A 17,687-nucleotide genomic window follows, 5' to 3' on the forward strand; every position below is an offset into this window, starting at 1 on the left:
GTACAGAACAAAATGAAAAGTCTCCCATGTCTACCTCTTTCTACACAGACACGGCAACCATCCGATTTCTCAATCTTTTCCCCACCTTTCCCCCCTTTCTATTCCACAAAACCGCCATTGTCTTCATGGCCCGTTCTCAATGAGCTGTTGAGTACACCTCCCAGATGGGGTGGTGGCCGGGCAGAGGAGCTCCTCACTGGGTCCCAGTAGGGGTGGCCGGGCAGAAGCGCCCCTCACCTCCCGGACGGGGCGGTTGGCCGGGCGGGGGGCTGACCCCCCCCACCTCCCTCCCGGACGGGGTGGCTGGCCGGGCAGAGGGGCTTCTCACTTCCCGGTAGGGGCGGCCGGGCAGAGGCGCCCCTCACCTCCCGGACGGGGCGGCTGGCCAGGCGGGGGGCTGACCCCCCCACCTCCCTCCCGGACGAGGAGGGAGGACGCTCCTCACTTCTCAGACAGGGTGGCTGCCGGGCGGAGGGGCTCCTCCCTTCTCAGACGGGGCGGTTGCCAGGCAGAGGGTCTCCTCACTTCTCAGACGGGGCGGCCGGGCAGAGACGCTCCTCACATCCCGGACGGGGCGGCAGGGCAGAGGTGCTCCCCACATCTCAGACGATGGGCGGCCGGGCAGAGACGCTCCTCACTTCCCAGATGTGATGGCGGCCGGGAAGAGGCGCTCCTCACTTCCTAGATGGGATGGCGGCCGGGCAGAGACGCTCCTCACTTTCCAGACTGGGCAGCCAGGCAGAGGGGCTCCTCACATCCCAGACGATGGGCGGTCAGGCGGAGACGCTCCTCACTTCCCAGACGGGGTGGCTGCCAGGCAGAGGCTGCAATCTCGGCACTTAGGGAGGCCAAGGCAGGCGGCTGGGAGGTGGTTGTAGCGAGCCAAGTTCACGCCACTGCACTCCAGCCTGGGCGCCATTGAGCACTGAGTTAACGAGACTCCGTCTGCAATCCCGGCACCTCGGGAGGCCGAGGCTGGCGGATCACTCGCGGTTAGGAGCTGGAGACCAGCCCGGCCGACACATCGAAACCCCGTCTCCACCAAAAAAATACGAAAACCAGTCAGGCGTGGCGGCGCACGCCTGCAATCGCAGGCACTCGGCAGGCTGAGGCAGGAGAATCGGGCAAGGAGGTTGCAGTGAGCTGAGATGGCAGCAGTACCGTCCAGCTTCGGCTCGGCATCAGAGGGAGACCGTGGAAAGAGGGGAGAGGGAGAGGGAGAGGGAGAGAGCAATTCTGTCATTAAGCATCTTAAGGCAGTTGCTTTAAATACTTGTCAAGTAATTCAGAGGGCTGCCTATTTTTAGGCTTGTTTTGTGGAGATTGATTGATTGATCATAATTTTAGTCATATTTCCCTGTCCTTTTGTAGGCCTCGTAATTTTTGGTTTAGGTTTGGTAAAGCAACCACTTCTCCCAGTTATTTTGTGTAAGAGTTGTGCAGGAGGATACCTTTACTAATTAGCCTGCTATAAAGGGTATAGGAACAGCCACTCCTTTTCTGGGGATGTGTTTTTTTCTGGCATGTGGAAGTACTATTACTAATGACTATACAGCTGCTCTAAAAGTTCTGATTTTCCTTAAGAGGCTCATCCCTGCTTTTTCTCAAAAGCTTTCAATTTCTGTTGTATTTCTCTGCTCATAATCTCTCTCAAACTCACCCATAATCCACCTGACTCCTGCAGGTTCCCCACTGCTCCAGTGCATCCTTCGGTCCCTTTTGTTTTCTGCACTGCCAGCATGATACACACAGTATGCTGATATTCCTTTCCATGTCTGAGTCAGGTGAGGCAGAATCTAGTCTCTCTGTCAGACACTGAACATGCCATTGTCATGGGATGAAGTTCCACTTTTTTCTTTCTTTTTTAGAGAGCAGCTCTAAATTGGGAAGCAATGCCAGAAACAAGTCTCTTAAAAATCAACTTGGATTAACCTTTCAGTTACATCTGAGTGAACTGCAGCTATTTCAAGCTGAAAGGAATATTTCTGGATGTAAACATGTCGAAAAACCTATCAACAACAATTCCTTAGTTTCACCACTTCAAAAAATTTATTCTAGTGTCAAATCCCACATTTTAAATAAATACAGAAATGATTTTGATGATTCTCCATTTCTCCCACAAGAACAAAAAGCACAAATAAGGGAAAAACCTTGTGAATGTAATGAGCATGGCAAAGCCTTTAGAGTGTCTTCAAGCCTTGCTAACCATCAAGTAATCCACACTGCAGATAACCCTTACAAATGTAATGAATGTGACAAGGTCTTCAGTAACAGTTCAAACCTTGTACAACATCAAAGAATTCATACTGGAGAGAAGCCTTACAAGTGTCATGAATGTGGCAAGCTCTTCAATCGAATTTCACTCCTTGCACGACATCAGAGAATCCATACTGGAGAGAAACCTTACAAATGTCATGAGTGTGGCAAAGTCTTCACTCAAAATTCTCACCTTGCAAATCATCACAGAATCCACACTGGAGAGAAACCTTACAAATGTAATGAGTGTGGCAAGGTCTTCAATAGAAATGCACACCTTGCACGACATCAGAAAATTCATAGTGGAGAGAAACCTTACAAATGTAAGGAATGTGGCAAAGCATTTTCAGGGGGTTCAGGCCTTACTGCTCATCTTGTAATTCACACTGGAGAGAAACTTTACAAATGTAATAAATGTGGCAAGGTCTTCAGTCGAAATGCACACCTTACCAGACATCGAAGAATCCATACTGGAGAGAAACCTTATGAATGTAAAGAATGTGGCAAGGTCTTCAGGCACAAGTTTTGTCTAACCAATCATCATAGAATGCACACGGGAGAGCAACCTTACAAATGTAATGAATGTGGCAAAGTCTTCAGTTACAATTCACACCTTGCACAACATCAGAGAATACATACTGGAGAGAAACCTTACAAATGCAGTGACTGTGGCAAGGTATTTAGTCGACTTCCGTGCCTTACACGACATCAAAGAGTTCACACTGGAGAGAAACCTTACAAATGTAATGAATGTGGCAAAGCATTTAGAGACTGTTCAGGCCTTACTGCCCATCTACTAATTCACACTGGAGAGAAACCTTACAAATGTAAAGAATGTGCCAAGGTCTTCAGGCATAGATTATCCCTAAGCAATCATCAGAGATTTCATACTGGAGAGAAACCTTACAGATGTAATGAATGTGGCAAGGACTTCACTCGAAATTCAAACCTTGCAAATCATCACAGAATCCATACTGGAGAGAAACCTTACAAATGCAGTGAATGTGACAAAGTCTTTAGTCACAATTCACACCTTGCACAACATAGGCAAATTCATACTGGAGAGAAGCCTTACAAATGCAATGAATGTGGCAAGGTCTTCAGCCACAAGTTATACCTAAAAAAACATGAGAGAATTCATAATGGGGAGAAACCATACAGATGTCATGAATGTGGTAAGGACTTCACTCGAAATTCAAACCTGGTAAATCATCACAGAATCCATACTGGACAGAAACCGTACAGATGAAATGTGTGTGGTAAGATCTTTAGTAATAATTCACACCTTGCACAGCATGAGAGAATTCATTCATGAGAGAGTTCTTACAAACTGAGTATGGCAAACTCTTCATGCTAAGTTCTAGCATTAATCAACATCAGAGATTCCATACTAAAGAGAAATCATAGCAATGTATGTGAATCAGGTCTCTTGAGGCCTGCCAAATGACTAGATATCAAAACATACATCTTGGATGAAACCATACAGATGGATTATGTATGCTGAGGCTATTATTCAAGGACCATTACTATGGAACATGATAAGATTTACACAAGCGAATTCAGTCTCTAGTTCTCCAATATTTATGATACTGCATGCTGCAGAAAAGTCACAGCTCCAAATACGTTGAATCTCATGATGTGATGCATGTCAAAGGTCCAAGGGCATGTGGAAATGGTCAGTTATATTTAGGCAATTAAAAAACCTAATTATATGGGGTTTTTTGAAAAGGCTACTTTACATTTTATGACTTTCATCCTCAACTCTGAAATCACTTCATGTGACTTCTTTACAGACCTTTCACTGTGGTCTCTTGAAAAGAATCAGTAGGATGCTGGGCGCGGTGGCTCCCGCCTGTAATCCCAGTACTTTTGGGAGGCCGAGGCGGGCGGATCACGAGGTTAGGAGATCAAGACCATCCTGGCTAACACGGTGAAACCCCATCTCTACTAAAAATACAAAAAATTAGCCAGGCATGGTGGCAGCTGCCTGTAGTCCCAGCTACTCGGGAGGCTGAGGCAGGAGAATGGTGTGAACCTGGGAGGTGGAGCTTGCAGTGAGCTATCACGCCACTGCACTCCAGCCTGGGGGACAGAGTGAGACTCCGTCTTAAAAAAAAAAACAAAAAAACAAAAAGAAGCAGTATGATGACAGGGATGACTTCATTAGCTGAGAATCATTTCTATCAGTTTCCCGAGGAAGAAGAACAGTGCGTTTTCTTATTATTGTCTGATTTAGAGAGCATGGAGGTGGGGAGGAATCATATAAAATGATGATGGCAATCATCATACTGTTGCTGAGCACTTTTTTCCTGACAGAATGGCACAGTGCTTCTGTGCTCTACCAACTAGCCATGAAATAGAGCATATCTATAGAAATCATGCAAGGGAGATGGTGGGCACTTGGACTGCATAGCAATCACTGTTTAGGCAAGAATGATTAAAAAGTAGTCATTTTTGGCTGGGCGCGGTGGCTCACACCTGTAATCCCAGCACTTTGGGAGGCAAGGTGGGTGGATCACTTGAGGTCAGGAGTTTGAGACCAGCCTGGTCAATATCTCCAAACCCCATCCCTACTAAAAATACAAAAATTAGCTGAGCGTGGTGGTAGATGCTTGTAATCCCAGCTACTCGGGAGGCTGAGGCAGGCGAATCGCTTGAACCCGGGAGGCAGAGGTTGCAGTGAGCCAAGATCGCACCATTGCACTCCTGCCTGGGTGACGAGCAAAACTCTGTCTCAAAAAAAAAAAAAAAAAAAAAAAAATACATAGTGGTCATTTTTCAAATGGAAGAGAGAACAGTTGATTAGAGAATTTAAACTACCAGTATGCCATGTTCTTGAGTAGCATTTACATTTAACTGTTGGCATAATTTCCAACTGTTTGATTTAGAATGTACATAGTTCTCATGCTTTAATTAAAATTTTCCTAAGTATGAATGAATCACATCATTTCTACCAATTGTTTTAGTCCCCCCTTAGAAGAATATACTGCACAGTAATGCAACATTAATAGTAAATACTCTGCAGTTTGGTTTTGTCTTCACACTGAGTTATGTAGCAGTGATATGTGTCTAATCACTCTAACTTTAGTGTAAAATAGGCATTTTAAAAAAATGCACCATTAAGGTTGACGCATCCAGAACAATTTTGTGTGTGTGTGAAATCAACATATGCACACACTTGTGGTGCATATCCTTGGGTAAGTATAATTTACACTAATCATACTTAATACTTGAGTTATTCTTTCTGTGCCACTTCAGCCTACACCCTCAAAAGTCCATGAAACATTCACTGTTCATTATATTTCTACGTGCCTATTGTGTGCCAAGGAAGACTCATGGCATGCACCTTAATTTTTATGAAGCAAAAATACAAATATATGACAAATACTATTTTTTTTTTTTTTTTTTGAGACAGTGTCTTGCTCTGTCACCCAGGCTGGAGTGCAGTGGCACGATCTCGGCTCACTGCAACCTCCGCCTCCCGGGTTCAAGCAATTCTCCTGCTTCAGCTTCCCTAGTAGCTGGGACTACAGGCGCACGCTGCCACGCCCAGCTAATTTTTTGTATTTTATTAGAGACGGGGTTTCACCATGTTGCCCAGGCTGTTCTCGAACTCCTGAACTCAGGCAATCTGCCTGCCTCGGCCTCCCAAAGTGCTAGGATTACAGGCGCGAGCCACTGCGCCTGGCGACAAATACTATTAAATGAAAGAAAGTATGTTAATAAGAGTGAAAATACTGTACCACAATGTCTTTTTTTTCCTAGTAGTGCATGTCTTTTTTTTTTTTTTCCTAGTAGTGCTCAGTGACGTAAGTGGAAAATATTAATGTTCATAAATTTTCTTTTTTTTTTTTTTGAGACAGAGTCTCACTCTGTCGCCCAGGCTGGAGTGCAGTGGCACGATCTCGGCTCACTGCAACCTCCACCTCCCAGGTTGAAGCAATTCTTCTGCTTCAGCCTCCCAAGTAACTGTGACTACAGGCGCGCACCACCACGCCCGGCTAATTTTTGTATTTTTAGTAGAGACAGGGTTTCACCATATTGGCTAGGCTGGTCTCAAACTCCTGACCTCATGATCCACCCGCCTTGGACTCCCACAGTGCGGGGATTACAGGTGTGAGCCACTGCGCCTGGCCCACAAATTTTAAGAATGGTCACACAGAATGGGAATTTGTTTTGCTTTTGTAGATTAACTAGAAACTTCATATACTTCCCCTTATAACATTTTTGGCAATTTGAACTTTTTTTTTTTTTTTTTTTTTTGAGGCAGAGTCTCACTCTGTCACCACGCTGGAGTGCAGTGGTGCAATCTCAGCTCATGGCAACCTCTGCCTCCTGGGTTCAAACGGCTGCCTCAGCCTCATGAGTACCTGGGACTACAAGCCTGCACCACCACGCCCAGCTAATTTTTGTATTTTTAATAGAGACGGGGTTTCACCATGTTGGCTGGGATGGTCTTGATCTCTTGACCTCGTGATCCACCCGCCTCAGCATCCCAAAGTACTGAGATTACAGGTGTGAGCCACCATGCTTGACCAATAATTTGAACTTTTGACTGCTGTACTGGAATTTGTTTGAAGTCCACCTGAAGTTTGTGTTAGATATTGAGAATGATGATGCCATACACTGGTATGGTCTGCAAATGTTTACTACATAAACATTTACATGAGGCTTTCTAGGGAAAGCAGGATGGACTTCCCCAGCTGGTCCAAATTGGAGAAGAGGGATAGGTGAGCAGCCTGGGATGTTGTATTAGTCTGTTCTCATGCTGCTAATACAGACATACCCGAGACTAGGTAATTTATAAAGAAAAAGAAGTTTAATGGACTCACAGTTCCACAGGGCTAGAGAGACCTCACAATCATGGCAGAAGGTGAAGGAGGAGCAAATGCATGTCTTACATGGTGGCGGGCAAGAGAGAGCCCGTGCAGGGAAACTGCCCTTTATAAAACCATAAGGTCTCATGAGATTTATTCACTATCATGAGAACAGCACAGGAAAATCCCACCCCCATGATTCAGTTACCTCCCACCGGGTCCCTCCCACATGTGGGGATCATGGGAGCTGCAATTCAAGATGAGATTTGGTGGGGACACAGCCAAACCATATCATTTTGCCCCTGGTCCCTCCCAAATCTCATGTCCTCACATTTCAAAACCAATCATGCCTCCCCAACAGTCCCCCAAAGTCTTAACTTATTTCAGCATTAACTCAAAAGTCCACAGTCCAAAGTTTCATCTGAGACAAGCAAGTCTCTTCTGTTTATAAGCCAGTAAAATAAAAAGCAAGTTAAGTTATTTCCTAGGTACAATGGAGGCACAGGTATTGGGTAAATAATGCCCGTTCCAAATGGGAGAAATTGGCCAAAACAGGTCACAGGCCCCATGCCAGTCTGAAATCCAGCAGGGCAGTCAAATCTTAAAGCTCCAAAATGATCTCTTTTGACTCCGTGTCTCACATCCAGGTCACACTTATGCAAGAGGTTGGTTCCAATGGTCTTGCAGGGAACCCATCTCTGCCCCTGTGACTTTGCAGGGTACAGCTCCTCTCCTGGCTGCTTTCACAGGCTGGTGTTGTGTCTGCTACTTTTCCAGGCACATGGTGCAAGCTGTCGGTGAATCTACCATTCTGGGGTCTATAGGAGGGTGGCCCTTTTCTCACAGCTGCACTAGGCGAGTAGTGAGTAGTCTGTGTGGGGGCTCCAACCCCACATTTTACTTCTGCACTGCTCTAGCAGAGGTTCTCCATGAGGGCTCCGCCCCTGCAGCTCACCTCTGCTCCAGTTCCAATAAAGTTCCTCATCTCCATCTGAGACCACCTTCAGCCTGGACTTTTTGGTCAGAACCATTCAACAACCATTTTCTAGGAAGCTCCAAACTTTCCCACATCTTCCTGTCTTCTTTTGAGCCCTCCAAACTGTTCCAGCCTTTGCCTGTTACCCAGTTCCAAATTTGCTTCCACATTTTGAGGTATCCTAATAGCAGCACCCCACTCTATACCATTACCAATTTACTGTATTAGTCTGTTCTCACACTGCTAATAAAGAAATACCCGAGACTGGGTAATTTATGAAGACAGAGGTTTAATGGACCCAGTTCCATGGGGTCGTGTCGCCCGTGCTTCTGCCACAGGGCCATATAGACAGCTCTTATCGCGGAGTTTTCCTGCCTCAAGTCCTTCAGTGTCCCCTGCACTGGCCCGCACCTTTTTTAAAGTCCTCACCGCAAGGTTGATTCCCGCCCTGGGCGCTTCCCATCCGCTCCGCTCCCTCGTCGGCTCCTGGAGCGCAGCGATGCAGCCCCAGTCCCAGGGAGGCCGTGAACTCTTCCTGGTCCTGGGATCCTGCAGACCCTGCCCCTCTCCTGACTTTCTCCTGCCTTTTTCCTCCTTGATCGGGGGCCCTTCTGCTCCCCAGGCCTCCCCTTCTCCTGATATTGAGTGTGGGGACGTGACTTCTATCTCAGGACGTTAAGGTTTCTCTTGTCCCAAATTCCATCCCACAGAAAATGTGCTCTTGAGGTGGGGATCTGACTGCAGTCCCCTCCCTATGAATGTGTGGAGGAGAGGAAATAGAAAAATGGTGAAATGGGAAAGAAGAATGAAGGAGACCCATAAACAGACGGCAGCTGGGTGCAATGGCTCACGCCTGTAATTCCAGCACTTTGGGAGGCTGAGGCGGGCAGATCACCTGAGGTCAGGAGTTTGAGACCAGCCTGACCAACATGGAGAAACCCTGTCTCTAAAAAATACAAAATTAGCCAGGCATGGTGGCGAATGCCTGTAATCCCAGCTACTCTGGAGACTGAGGCAGGAGAATCGCTTTTACCCGGGAGGCGGAGGTTGCGGTGAGCCAAGATCGCACCATTGCACTCCAGCCTGGGCGACGAGCAAAACTCCATCTCAAAAAACAAAAAACAAAACAAAACAGATGGCAAAGTAGATGGTGGATGAGGGATTTGCAGAGACAGTGCATGAAGATGCTGAGAAAGGAGCAGGGGGAGAAAAGCAACTAGAGAAATTTAGAGAAAAACTGGGTTTCTAGAGAGAGAAAGTTCAGCAAGATAGGGAGAGGGGCAGAAAAGGGGAGGCTCCTCAGATGGAGAGTTGGGGAGAGAAGGAGGGATTTGGAGCCAGGGCAGACAGAGCAGCATGGTGCTGGGAGAGCAAGAGGGGCAGCCGGTGACAAGGAGAGCACAGGGAGAACCACAGCCTGGGGAGAACTGGGATCTGGGGATGCCAGAGGGGACAGGTGGATATAGCAGGGAAGAGGGGATTTAACAGGGGAAGCTAGGGGGCAGCAGAGACGGGGGGAAGAAAGAGGCAGAACTATATGAAAATTGGAGACAAATATTGGGCAGAAAGAAGAATAAGAGGTGAAAGAAGTGAGAAAGGAGCAGAACAAGTGGAAGAGAAGGAATAGAGGGAAGAGCAGGAGAAGGAAGAAGGGCTTGAAATGAGGAGAATCCTAGGGGAAAAATAAAGAGAAAAAAAAGCTAGGAAAAGAAGGTGAGAATGAGAGGTAGGTAGAGAAACACACAGTAATGAGGAAAGAGGGGGACACTCAGTCCAGATGAATGATGAATTGATTGGATATTATGATTAATTTCTCTATAATAAACATCACATTTGTTTAAAATATACAGATGAAGATGAGAATTGGAAAACTGTCTATAAGGCATGTGCATTTCATAATTCTTGGTATCAGAGGTTAGCTTCCATTTGCTGTCCTTATTCTGCCAGACGGCAGTGACTTGACTCATTCAGGTGTGGGTCACTATCTTCACTTCTGGGATGGGGTAGGGTGTGGGTGAGTGTATAAGATAGGAGGAAAAACCAAAGTGTTTTTTCTACTCTCACAATCAACACAATAGTGAATGCTCAACACAGAATGCCTCATCTCCGGTCATCAAAATGTGTGGGGATTACTTCCCACCAACAAGCTATTTTTCATCAGATAAAAACTGGGTGTTCTCTAATTGAACTCAATTTGACACCATTTATAGGGAGTTAGCATTAGATCTCACAGGAGGCTGAGGGCTCAGTTGCACAAAACTGCCCCCAGAATTTGCTATTGCTAGAGTGATTTACACAACTTGAAGAAACAATTTACTGAGGTGTACCATTTGTTATAAAGGATGTTACACAGGACACAGATCAACAGCCAGATGGAAGAGCATTCCTAATAAATTAATGGAAACAGAAGTATGTTTTGGAAACCATAGACTTTCTTTCTCTTTCTCTCCTTCCTTCCTCCCTTTCTCTCTCTCTCTTTCCTTTCACTTTGACGGAGCCTCGCTCTGTCACCCAGGCTAGAGTGCAGTGGTGCTATCTCAGCTCATTGCAACCGCCACCTCCCGGGTTCAAGTGATTCTCCTGCCTCAGACTCCCAGGTAGCTGGGATTACAGGCGTCCGCCACCAAACCTGGCTAATTTTTATATTTTTAGTAGAGACAGCATATTGCCACGTTGGCCAGGCTGGTCTCGAACTCCTGACCTCAAGTGATCTGCCTGCCTTGGCATCCCAAAGTGCTGGGATTACAGGCCTGGGCCACTGCACCCAGCCCAGGGCTTGAGTTTTAAAGGTGCCACAGTACACCTTGGTTCTCTTTTTTTATAAACAGGAATCTGTCTTCCTGACCTGAGTATTATCTCTATGTGGGAGCAAAGGAGAGAGCCCTGGACTCTGGAGAGTGAAGGGAAAATAGCAAAAAATCCAGATGGGAGGGAATGGATCAAAGGTGTGAACACAGGTAAGAGCTCAGATGGGCAGAGTGGAAGCTGTATATATATATATATATATATATATATATATATATATATATATATTTTTTTTTTTTTTTTTTTTTTTTTTTTTTTGAGAGACAGGGTCTTGCTCTGTTAGCCAGATTGGAGTGCAGTGGCAATCATAGCTCACTGCAGCCTGGAACTCCTGGGCTCAAGTCATCCTCCTTCCTCTGCCTCCCAAACTGGTGGGATTACAGGTGTGAGCCACTGCACCCTGCAAAGCCACACTAATAAATAGTGTTTGGGAAACTCTGCAACTGGGAGAATTCTGTGGAAAACCAATAGTATAAATCCTGTTAGTTTTTTTTTTTTTTTTTCTTTTCTGAGACAGAGTCTCACTCTGTTGCCCAGGCTGGAGTACAGTGGCGCAATCTCGGCTCACTGCAACCTCTGCCTCCCAGGTTTAAGCTAGTCTCCTGCCTCAGCCTCCTGAGTAGCTGGGATTACTGGTGCCTGCCACCATCCTTGGCTAATTTCTGTATTTTTAGTAGAGAGAGGGTTTCACCAAGTTGGCCAGGCTGGTCTCGAACTGCTGTCCTCATTTGATCTGCCCGCCTCAGCCTCCCAAAGGGCTGGGATTACAGGTGTGAGCCACCATGCCTGGCCTAAATCCTGTTAGTTTTGAATGGAAATTTTCTTTCTTTTTTTTTTTTTCTGGGACAGGTTCTTGCTTCGAGACAATGACAAGTACAAACTAGGTTTACTATAAATATGAGAAAGGGAAAAAATACTTTTATTGTATTAGAAGACTTGAAATCACATGAAATGATACCAATCTTTTGTTGTTGTTGGTCAGATGTTTTAGCTATTTTAGGTGTTTGGGTTTTTTGTCTTTCTACATAACTGCTAACCTTGTTAGTATCTGCAGAATGCCTTAATTAGGAAAGGTATTAACCCTATGTGTCAGATTTGTGTAATTCATATTGTTTTACATGGAGTCTTCCAATAAATGTATATGGTATATGTCTCTATTTGCTGTCTTTGATTTCTTTTATCAGCATTTGGTAGTTGTAACATAACAGTTCTATGAATGTTTTGTTTCACATGTATTTCTTTGACCCCCCACTTTTTTTTTTTTTTTGAGACAGAGTCTCGCTCTGTTGCCCAGGCTGGAGTGCAGTGGCGCGATCTCAGCTCACTGCAAGCTCCGCCTCCTGAGTTCATGCCATTCTCCTGCCTCGGCCTCCCCAGTAGCTGGGACTACAGGCACCCGCCACCACACCTGGCTAATTTTTTTGTATTTTCTTAGTAGAGATGGGGTTTCACCGTGTTAGCCAGGATAGTCTCGATCTCCTGACCTCGTAGTCCACCTGCCTTGGCCTCCCAAAGTGCTGGGATTACAGGCGTAAGCCACTGCACCCGGCCTCTTTGACCTTTTTCTTAATGGAGCAATCATACATAGTATTTTATTTTTAATATCAGGGTTCATGTGTAAATTGCTAGTGTATAGAAATACACAAGATGATTATTATTTTGAGACAGGGCCTTACTCTGTCATCCTGGCTGGAGTGCAGTGGGGCAATCTCAGCTACTGCAACCTGTGCCCTGCAGGCTTAAGTCATCCTACCTCAGCTTCCCCAGTAGCTGGCACTGCAGGCATGTGCCACCATGGCCTGTTACATTTTTGTGTTTTGTAGAGATGGGGTTTCACCATGTTACCCAGCCTGGTCTCAAACTCCTGAGCTTGAGTGATCTGCCTGCCTTGGCCTCCCAAAGTGCTGGGATTACAGGCACGAGCCACCATGCCTGGCTGATGAAATATACGATATTTTTGTAGGTTGACCTTGTACTTTGCTACCTTTACATTTTTCTTGTTCTAGAGATTTTTGTAGATTTTTTTGGAATTTTCTACATAAAATCATTTCATCAGTTTCCTATTGCTATACACAGTGATTGGCTTAAAACAAGAAAAATGTATTCTTTTATAATTCTGTAAGTCACATATCTAATGTGGGTCCATAGTTCTGTGATTCTTCATGAATCTCCAGGGGAGAATTTGTTTCCTTACCCTTTGTAAGTTCCAGAGGCCACTTATATCCTTTGACTCATGGTCCACTTCCTCCATCTTTAAAGGTGAGAAAAAAATCTCTTTATCCCTCTATTTTCAACACATCACCACTGTCTCTGTCCGTTCGCATCCACCTGCACCCTTCTGATATTGAACCGTGTGATTCTATCACTTTGACCATATAATTCAGGATAATGTCTATCTAAAGATCCTTAACTAGACCACATTTGCAAACTCCCTTTTGACATATCCAGTAACACAGGTTATAGGGATGCAGCTACCTTCCTTTGGGAAAGGTATTAGCCTGCACAACCAACATATTTTCTGTTGGTACACTATTTTTTTTGTCCTGTCCTCAGGCCACCCTCCTTCCTCAGCCTCCCAAAGCACTGTGATTACAGGCCTCAGACACCACACCCAGCCTGTCACTTTTATTTCTTTTTCCTTTATTTCACTGGCTGGAACCTTTCATATTGTGTGGAATAGTAGTGATAAGAGGGGACATTCTTGCCCTCATCCCAACCTCTAGGGGAAACTATGCTTTCACCAGTTTGTATGATGATTCTGATTCTGTAAGGATTGGTAGGTGATCTTGAGTTGAGGAAGTTTCCCATGATACTGCTTTCCACACTGACCGCAGTATTTCAGATTCCCACAAAATGTACGAAAATAGTTTCTCCACATCCTTGCTTGTGAAGCAGGTTCACTGCACACGGGTTGCCAATGTGTCTGAGTTGAGTGAGAGATAATCTCACGGACACACAGTAAGTTACATGAAGTGAATTTGTTACATACAGATCGGCAGACGCCTGGGATTCATGCATTCTGCTCCCCAAGGCTCAGGAAAACCACCCAGTGCAGATGCAGTCTCTCTGTATGTGTTCAACTTGCATCACAGCTGCGGGAGGCTGGAAGGCGGCCCATCCTGGGTTTCATGCTCCAGGGATGCATGGCACGTTGGCCTAAAGCAACAAAGGGGATCCTGTTCTGGGGATCTGGAACACATCCTGTCCTTTTCTCACCGGTCCCTTCCTCTCAGGATGTTGCTTTTCCAGCACATTCTATATTCATTCTTGGGAACTGCAAGTGAGAAGTCAGATGCAACTGGGCCAATTCAACCCCACTTGAATGCTGTCCTGCAGTCTCTCCGCCAATCCAGATATCCCGTTTATTTTTATATTTTTTGAGACGGAGTCTCGCTCTGTCTCCCAGGCTGGAGTGCAGTGGCGCAATCTTGGCTTACTGCACCTCCACCTCCCAGATTCAAGCAATTCTTGTGTCTCAGCCTCTCGAGTAGCTGGGACTACAGGCGTGTGCCACCATGCCTGGCTAATTTTTTTTTTTTTTTTTTTTTTTTGTATTTTTAGTAGAGACTTCGTTTCACCATGTTAGCCAGGCTGGTCTCTAATTCCCGACCTCAGGTGATCTGCCCTCCTCGGCCTCCCAAAGTGTTGGGATTACAGGCGTGAGCCACCACGCCTGGCCCAGATATCCCCTTTAATAAAGCTAGTTCATTTATATGTGCACTGACCTCCCTGGATCTGGAGGTAGAGGCTGGTCTCAGGAGATTGAAGTAATATCTCGACTGGCGGAATCTCAGGGCAACATCACTGAGGTACAGCCAGTTGCATTTCACTAGGCTCAAGAGGATTGCTGCCTCAAGCAGGATAACCAGGCCTGCCTGGAGCAGTGCCATAGTCCGGGATCCCAGTGACCTAGGTGAGAAGTTGGTACTCAGATCAAAGAAAAGTTCTTCAGGTGACCCCACTGTCTGCAGCCAATGGGCCTGCTTGTGGGTCTTATGTATTTGTGTTTCAAAAATAACCTGAGGGCTTGATGTGGGGTCCTTATCTCCCATGCAAGGTGACTCATGCCTATAATCCGAGCACTTTGGTAGGAGCAGATGGGAAGACTGCTTGAGGCTAGAAGCTGGAGACCAGCCTGGGCAACAAAACCAGACTACATCTCTATTAAAAACAAAGCAACAAACAGTAGAAAATTAGCACAGTGGAGAGGCACAGGCCTTTACTCACAGCTACTCGGCAGGCTGAGACAGGAGGTCACCTGCCCAGGACCCCAGGAAGTCAAGGTTGCAGTGAGCTATGATTGCGCCACTGCATTTCAGCCTCGGTGGCAGAGACCCTGTCTTAAAATTTTAAAAAGTATTAAAAAACTAAGTTGGACCGGGCGTGGTGGCTACTCTGGAGGCTGGGGCAAGAGAATCACTTGAACCCAGGAGGCGGAGGTTACAGTGAGCTGAGTGCCTGCCACTGTACTCCCGCCTGGGGGACAGAGGGAGACGCTGTCTCAAAACAACAACAACAGAAAACTACGTCGTTTACGGCTATTTTTATAAGTTACTGGCTTTTTTTTTTTTTTTAAAGAAACGGTGACTTATCTTCACACTGCCCTTAGTCCTCCATGCCCAACACGATGTCCCTGGGAAAGTCTCTGGAATTGAGCACAGGGTTGACCTTCACCCTCTAGAGTGAATGGGGAAGATAAATGAAAAGTATTTATCTTCCATGGGCACTGGCATGAAACAGAACATTCTACCCTGGCAGGGTTTTGCATTTCACATTTTAGCTTGCATCATCCCCTTCACAGACAATTCCAAAGTGTGTTAATTCAATTCCTAAAGCTTCCCTTCCCTTCCTCCCTTCCCTTCCCTCCTTACTTTTCTTTCTTGTCCATTTATTTTCGGTTTTTTTCTCTTTCTTTCTTGGTTTTCTTTCTCTTTTTCAACTTCTCTTTCTTTTCTCTTTCTCTTTACTCTCTCTCTTCTCTCTCTTTCTGCTTCCAGGGTAGGTGGGACTTGAAATTCATTTTAATAGAAGGAATTTTCGTGGATATAATCTACAACCGATTTTGCTCTGCGCAGGTAAGATCCGTTTTCAGACCAAAACCCTGAAAACAAGCGCAGCCAGTCAAGCGAATGGAAGCGCAGGCCCGGCCCAGGCTTTGTCCCGGCCCGCCCTGGTCCCGGCCCGCCCTGGTCCCAGCCCGTCCGGCTTCTAGGATGCGCGCGCAATTTCGTGCAAACCCGGAAGCGGACCGCGGGGGGCGAACGCCTAGAGCGCAGTTTCCGGTAGACCCGGAAGCCGATCGCAGGGAGAAGCTGTTTTCGCAGCAGTGCGTGAGTTTCCCTTTGTCTATATTAAGTCTAGGCTAGCCAGTTCTTCTCCGCTTCTATACGCGGGAGCTGAGGGGCATGCAGACCTTGAAATCCCGGCACCGCTCCCTCCACCCCGAGTACATTCAGACATCCTTTGAGAGTCTGGGAGTCGCTTTCTGCGTGTTAAAATCGCTTGGAGGCTGGTCATGTGCCCGGTCTTTTTGTCATTTACCCACGTAGACACCTCCTATCGTGGGGTTTACCTGCTTCAAATCCTTTAGTAACCCCTACATACGCCCCGCACCACGTAAAATCCTCACTCTCCCTTCCCCCAGCCTCGCCCTTCTTTGCCCCTAGAGCTCAGCGCCCCAACAGGGCACGAGAGGCCTCGTCCTCTGCCCAGACCTGGTTTCTGCAGACTCCACCCCTCTCCTGACCCACTCCTGCCTTTTTCCTCCTTAATCTGGACCCTCTGTTCCCCAGGCCTCCCTTTTCCAGCCACCGGTTCTCCTGACCCCGAGTGTGGGGGGTGACTTCAGTCTCCTGACATCCAGTGTTCTCTCGAGCCAGTTTCCAGCCCACCGAAAATGAGCTCTTCCGGAAGTGGGCATCTTATTCCAATCCCCTCCCTGTGAATGTGTGGAGAAAAAGAGATGGGAACGAGGCAGAGGAAATAGAGAAATTTTGAAAGAGAAATGAAGAATGAGAGACCCATTAACAGAAGGCAAAGTAGAAGGTGAGTGAGGGGTTTGCAGAGGCACAGTGAAAGAAGGTGCCGAGAAAATAGCAGGGGAGAAAAGTAACTGTAAAAATATAGACAATCCTGGGTCTGTAGAAAGACGAAATTCAACAAGATAGGGAAGGCTTCTCAGACAGAGAGGGGGGAGAGGAGGAGGGTTTTGGAGCCAGGTCAGACAGAGCAGCGTGGTGCTGGGACAGCCAGAGGGGGCAGCTGGTCACAAGGAGAACAGGGAGAACCACAGCAGGGGGAGGCCCGGGATCTAAGGGTGCCAGAGAGTGGGGACAGGGGTGTGTAATATCGAAGATGGAATTTAACAGGGAGAGCCCAAGGGGAGCTGAGATGTGGGAGGAAAGAGGCAGAAATATATGGAGATTAGGGACAATGAAAGATTGGGCAGAAAGAGGAATAAGAGGTGAAACAAGTTGTAAAAATGGATCAGAACAGGTGGGAGAGAAGGAATAGAAGGAAGAATAGGACAAAGAGAAGAGGAGGGACTCAAAATGAACAGAATCCTAGGAGAAAATAGAGAAAAAAAGAGCTAGGAAGAAAGATGAGAATGAGAGATATGTACAGAATGAGGCAGGGAAACTAGTGAGGAAAGAGGGGGACCCTGGTTACAGATGAGTGGTGAGTTGATTGGAAATTATGATTGAATTGTGACATACTAATTTTTCTATAATATAAAATTTGTTTAGAACACATGAGGCTAGGGGCTGTGGCTCACACGTGTAATCCCAGTACTTTGGGAAGCTGAGGTGAGCGGATCACTTGAGGTCAGCAGT

The 17,687-nt window shown here is 46.4% G+C and overlaps 2 protein-coding genes and 1 long non-coding RNA gene across 9 annotated transcripts in view; 2 read left to right on the forward strand and 1 right to left on the reverse strand.

Annotated features, from left to right (window-relative positions):
* The window catches only part of LOC468984 (zinc finger protein 610), a 58,317-nt gene extending 47,352 nt beyond the window's left edge, over window positions 1-10,965 (forward strand). For 4 of the 5 annotated variants that reach the window (XM_063802166.1, XM_063802167.1, XM_016934326.4 and 1 more), the window contains one exon: window positions 1,869-3,984. In XM_063802166.1, coding sequence (XP_063658236.1) covers window positions 1,869-3,505 — 1,637 coding nt within the window. In that variant the 3' untranslated portion in view covers window positions 3,506-3,984. Of the gene's footprint in view, window positions 1-1,868; window positions 3,985-10,877 lie in introns of those variants that run through there. The other variant, XM_009436248.5, reaches the window with a different exon arrangement.
* The window catches only part of ZNF528 (zinc finger protein 528), a 45,021-nt gene that overhangs the window by 8,338 nt on the left and 18,996 nt on the right, over window positions 1-17,687 (forward strand). The window contains exons 1-2 of one of the 3 annotated variants that reach the window (XM_512870.9): window positions 16,047-16,184; window positions 16,647-16,899. The exons of 1 other annotated variant lie outside the window; for it this stretch is intronic. The gene's annotated coding sequence lies outside the window, so the exon portion shown is untranslated. Of the gene's footprint in view, window positions 1-16,046; window positions 16,185-16,646; window positions 16,900-17,687 lie in introns of those variants that run through there. One more of the 3 variants, XM_009436247.5, reaches the window with a different exon arrangement.
* Window positions 13,478-15,939, reverse strand: LOC107969562 (uncharacterized). The gene is made up of 2 exons (XR_001711526.3): window positions 15,726-15,939; window positions 13,478-14,128 (listed from the first exon to the last, which is right to left on the reverse strand). It is a non-coding gene; the product is annotated as an uncharacterized LOC107969562 (long non-coding RNA).

Source organism: Pan troglodytes, chromosome 20 (genome assembly GCF_028858775.2).
Source record: "Pan troglodytes isolate AG18354 chromosome 20, NHGRI_mPanTro3-v2.0_pri, whole genome shotgun sequence".
Lineage (NCBI taxonomy): Eukaryota > Metazoa > Chordata > Mammalia > Primates > Hominidae > Pan > Pan troglodytes.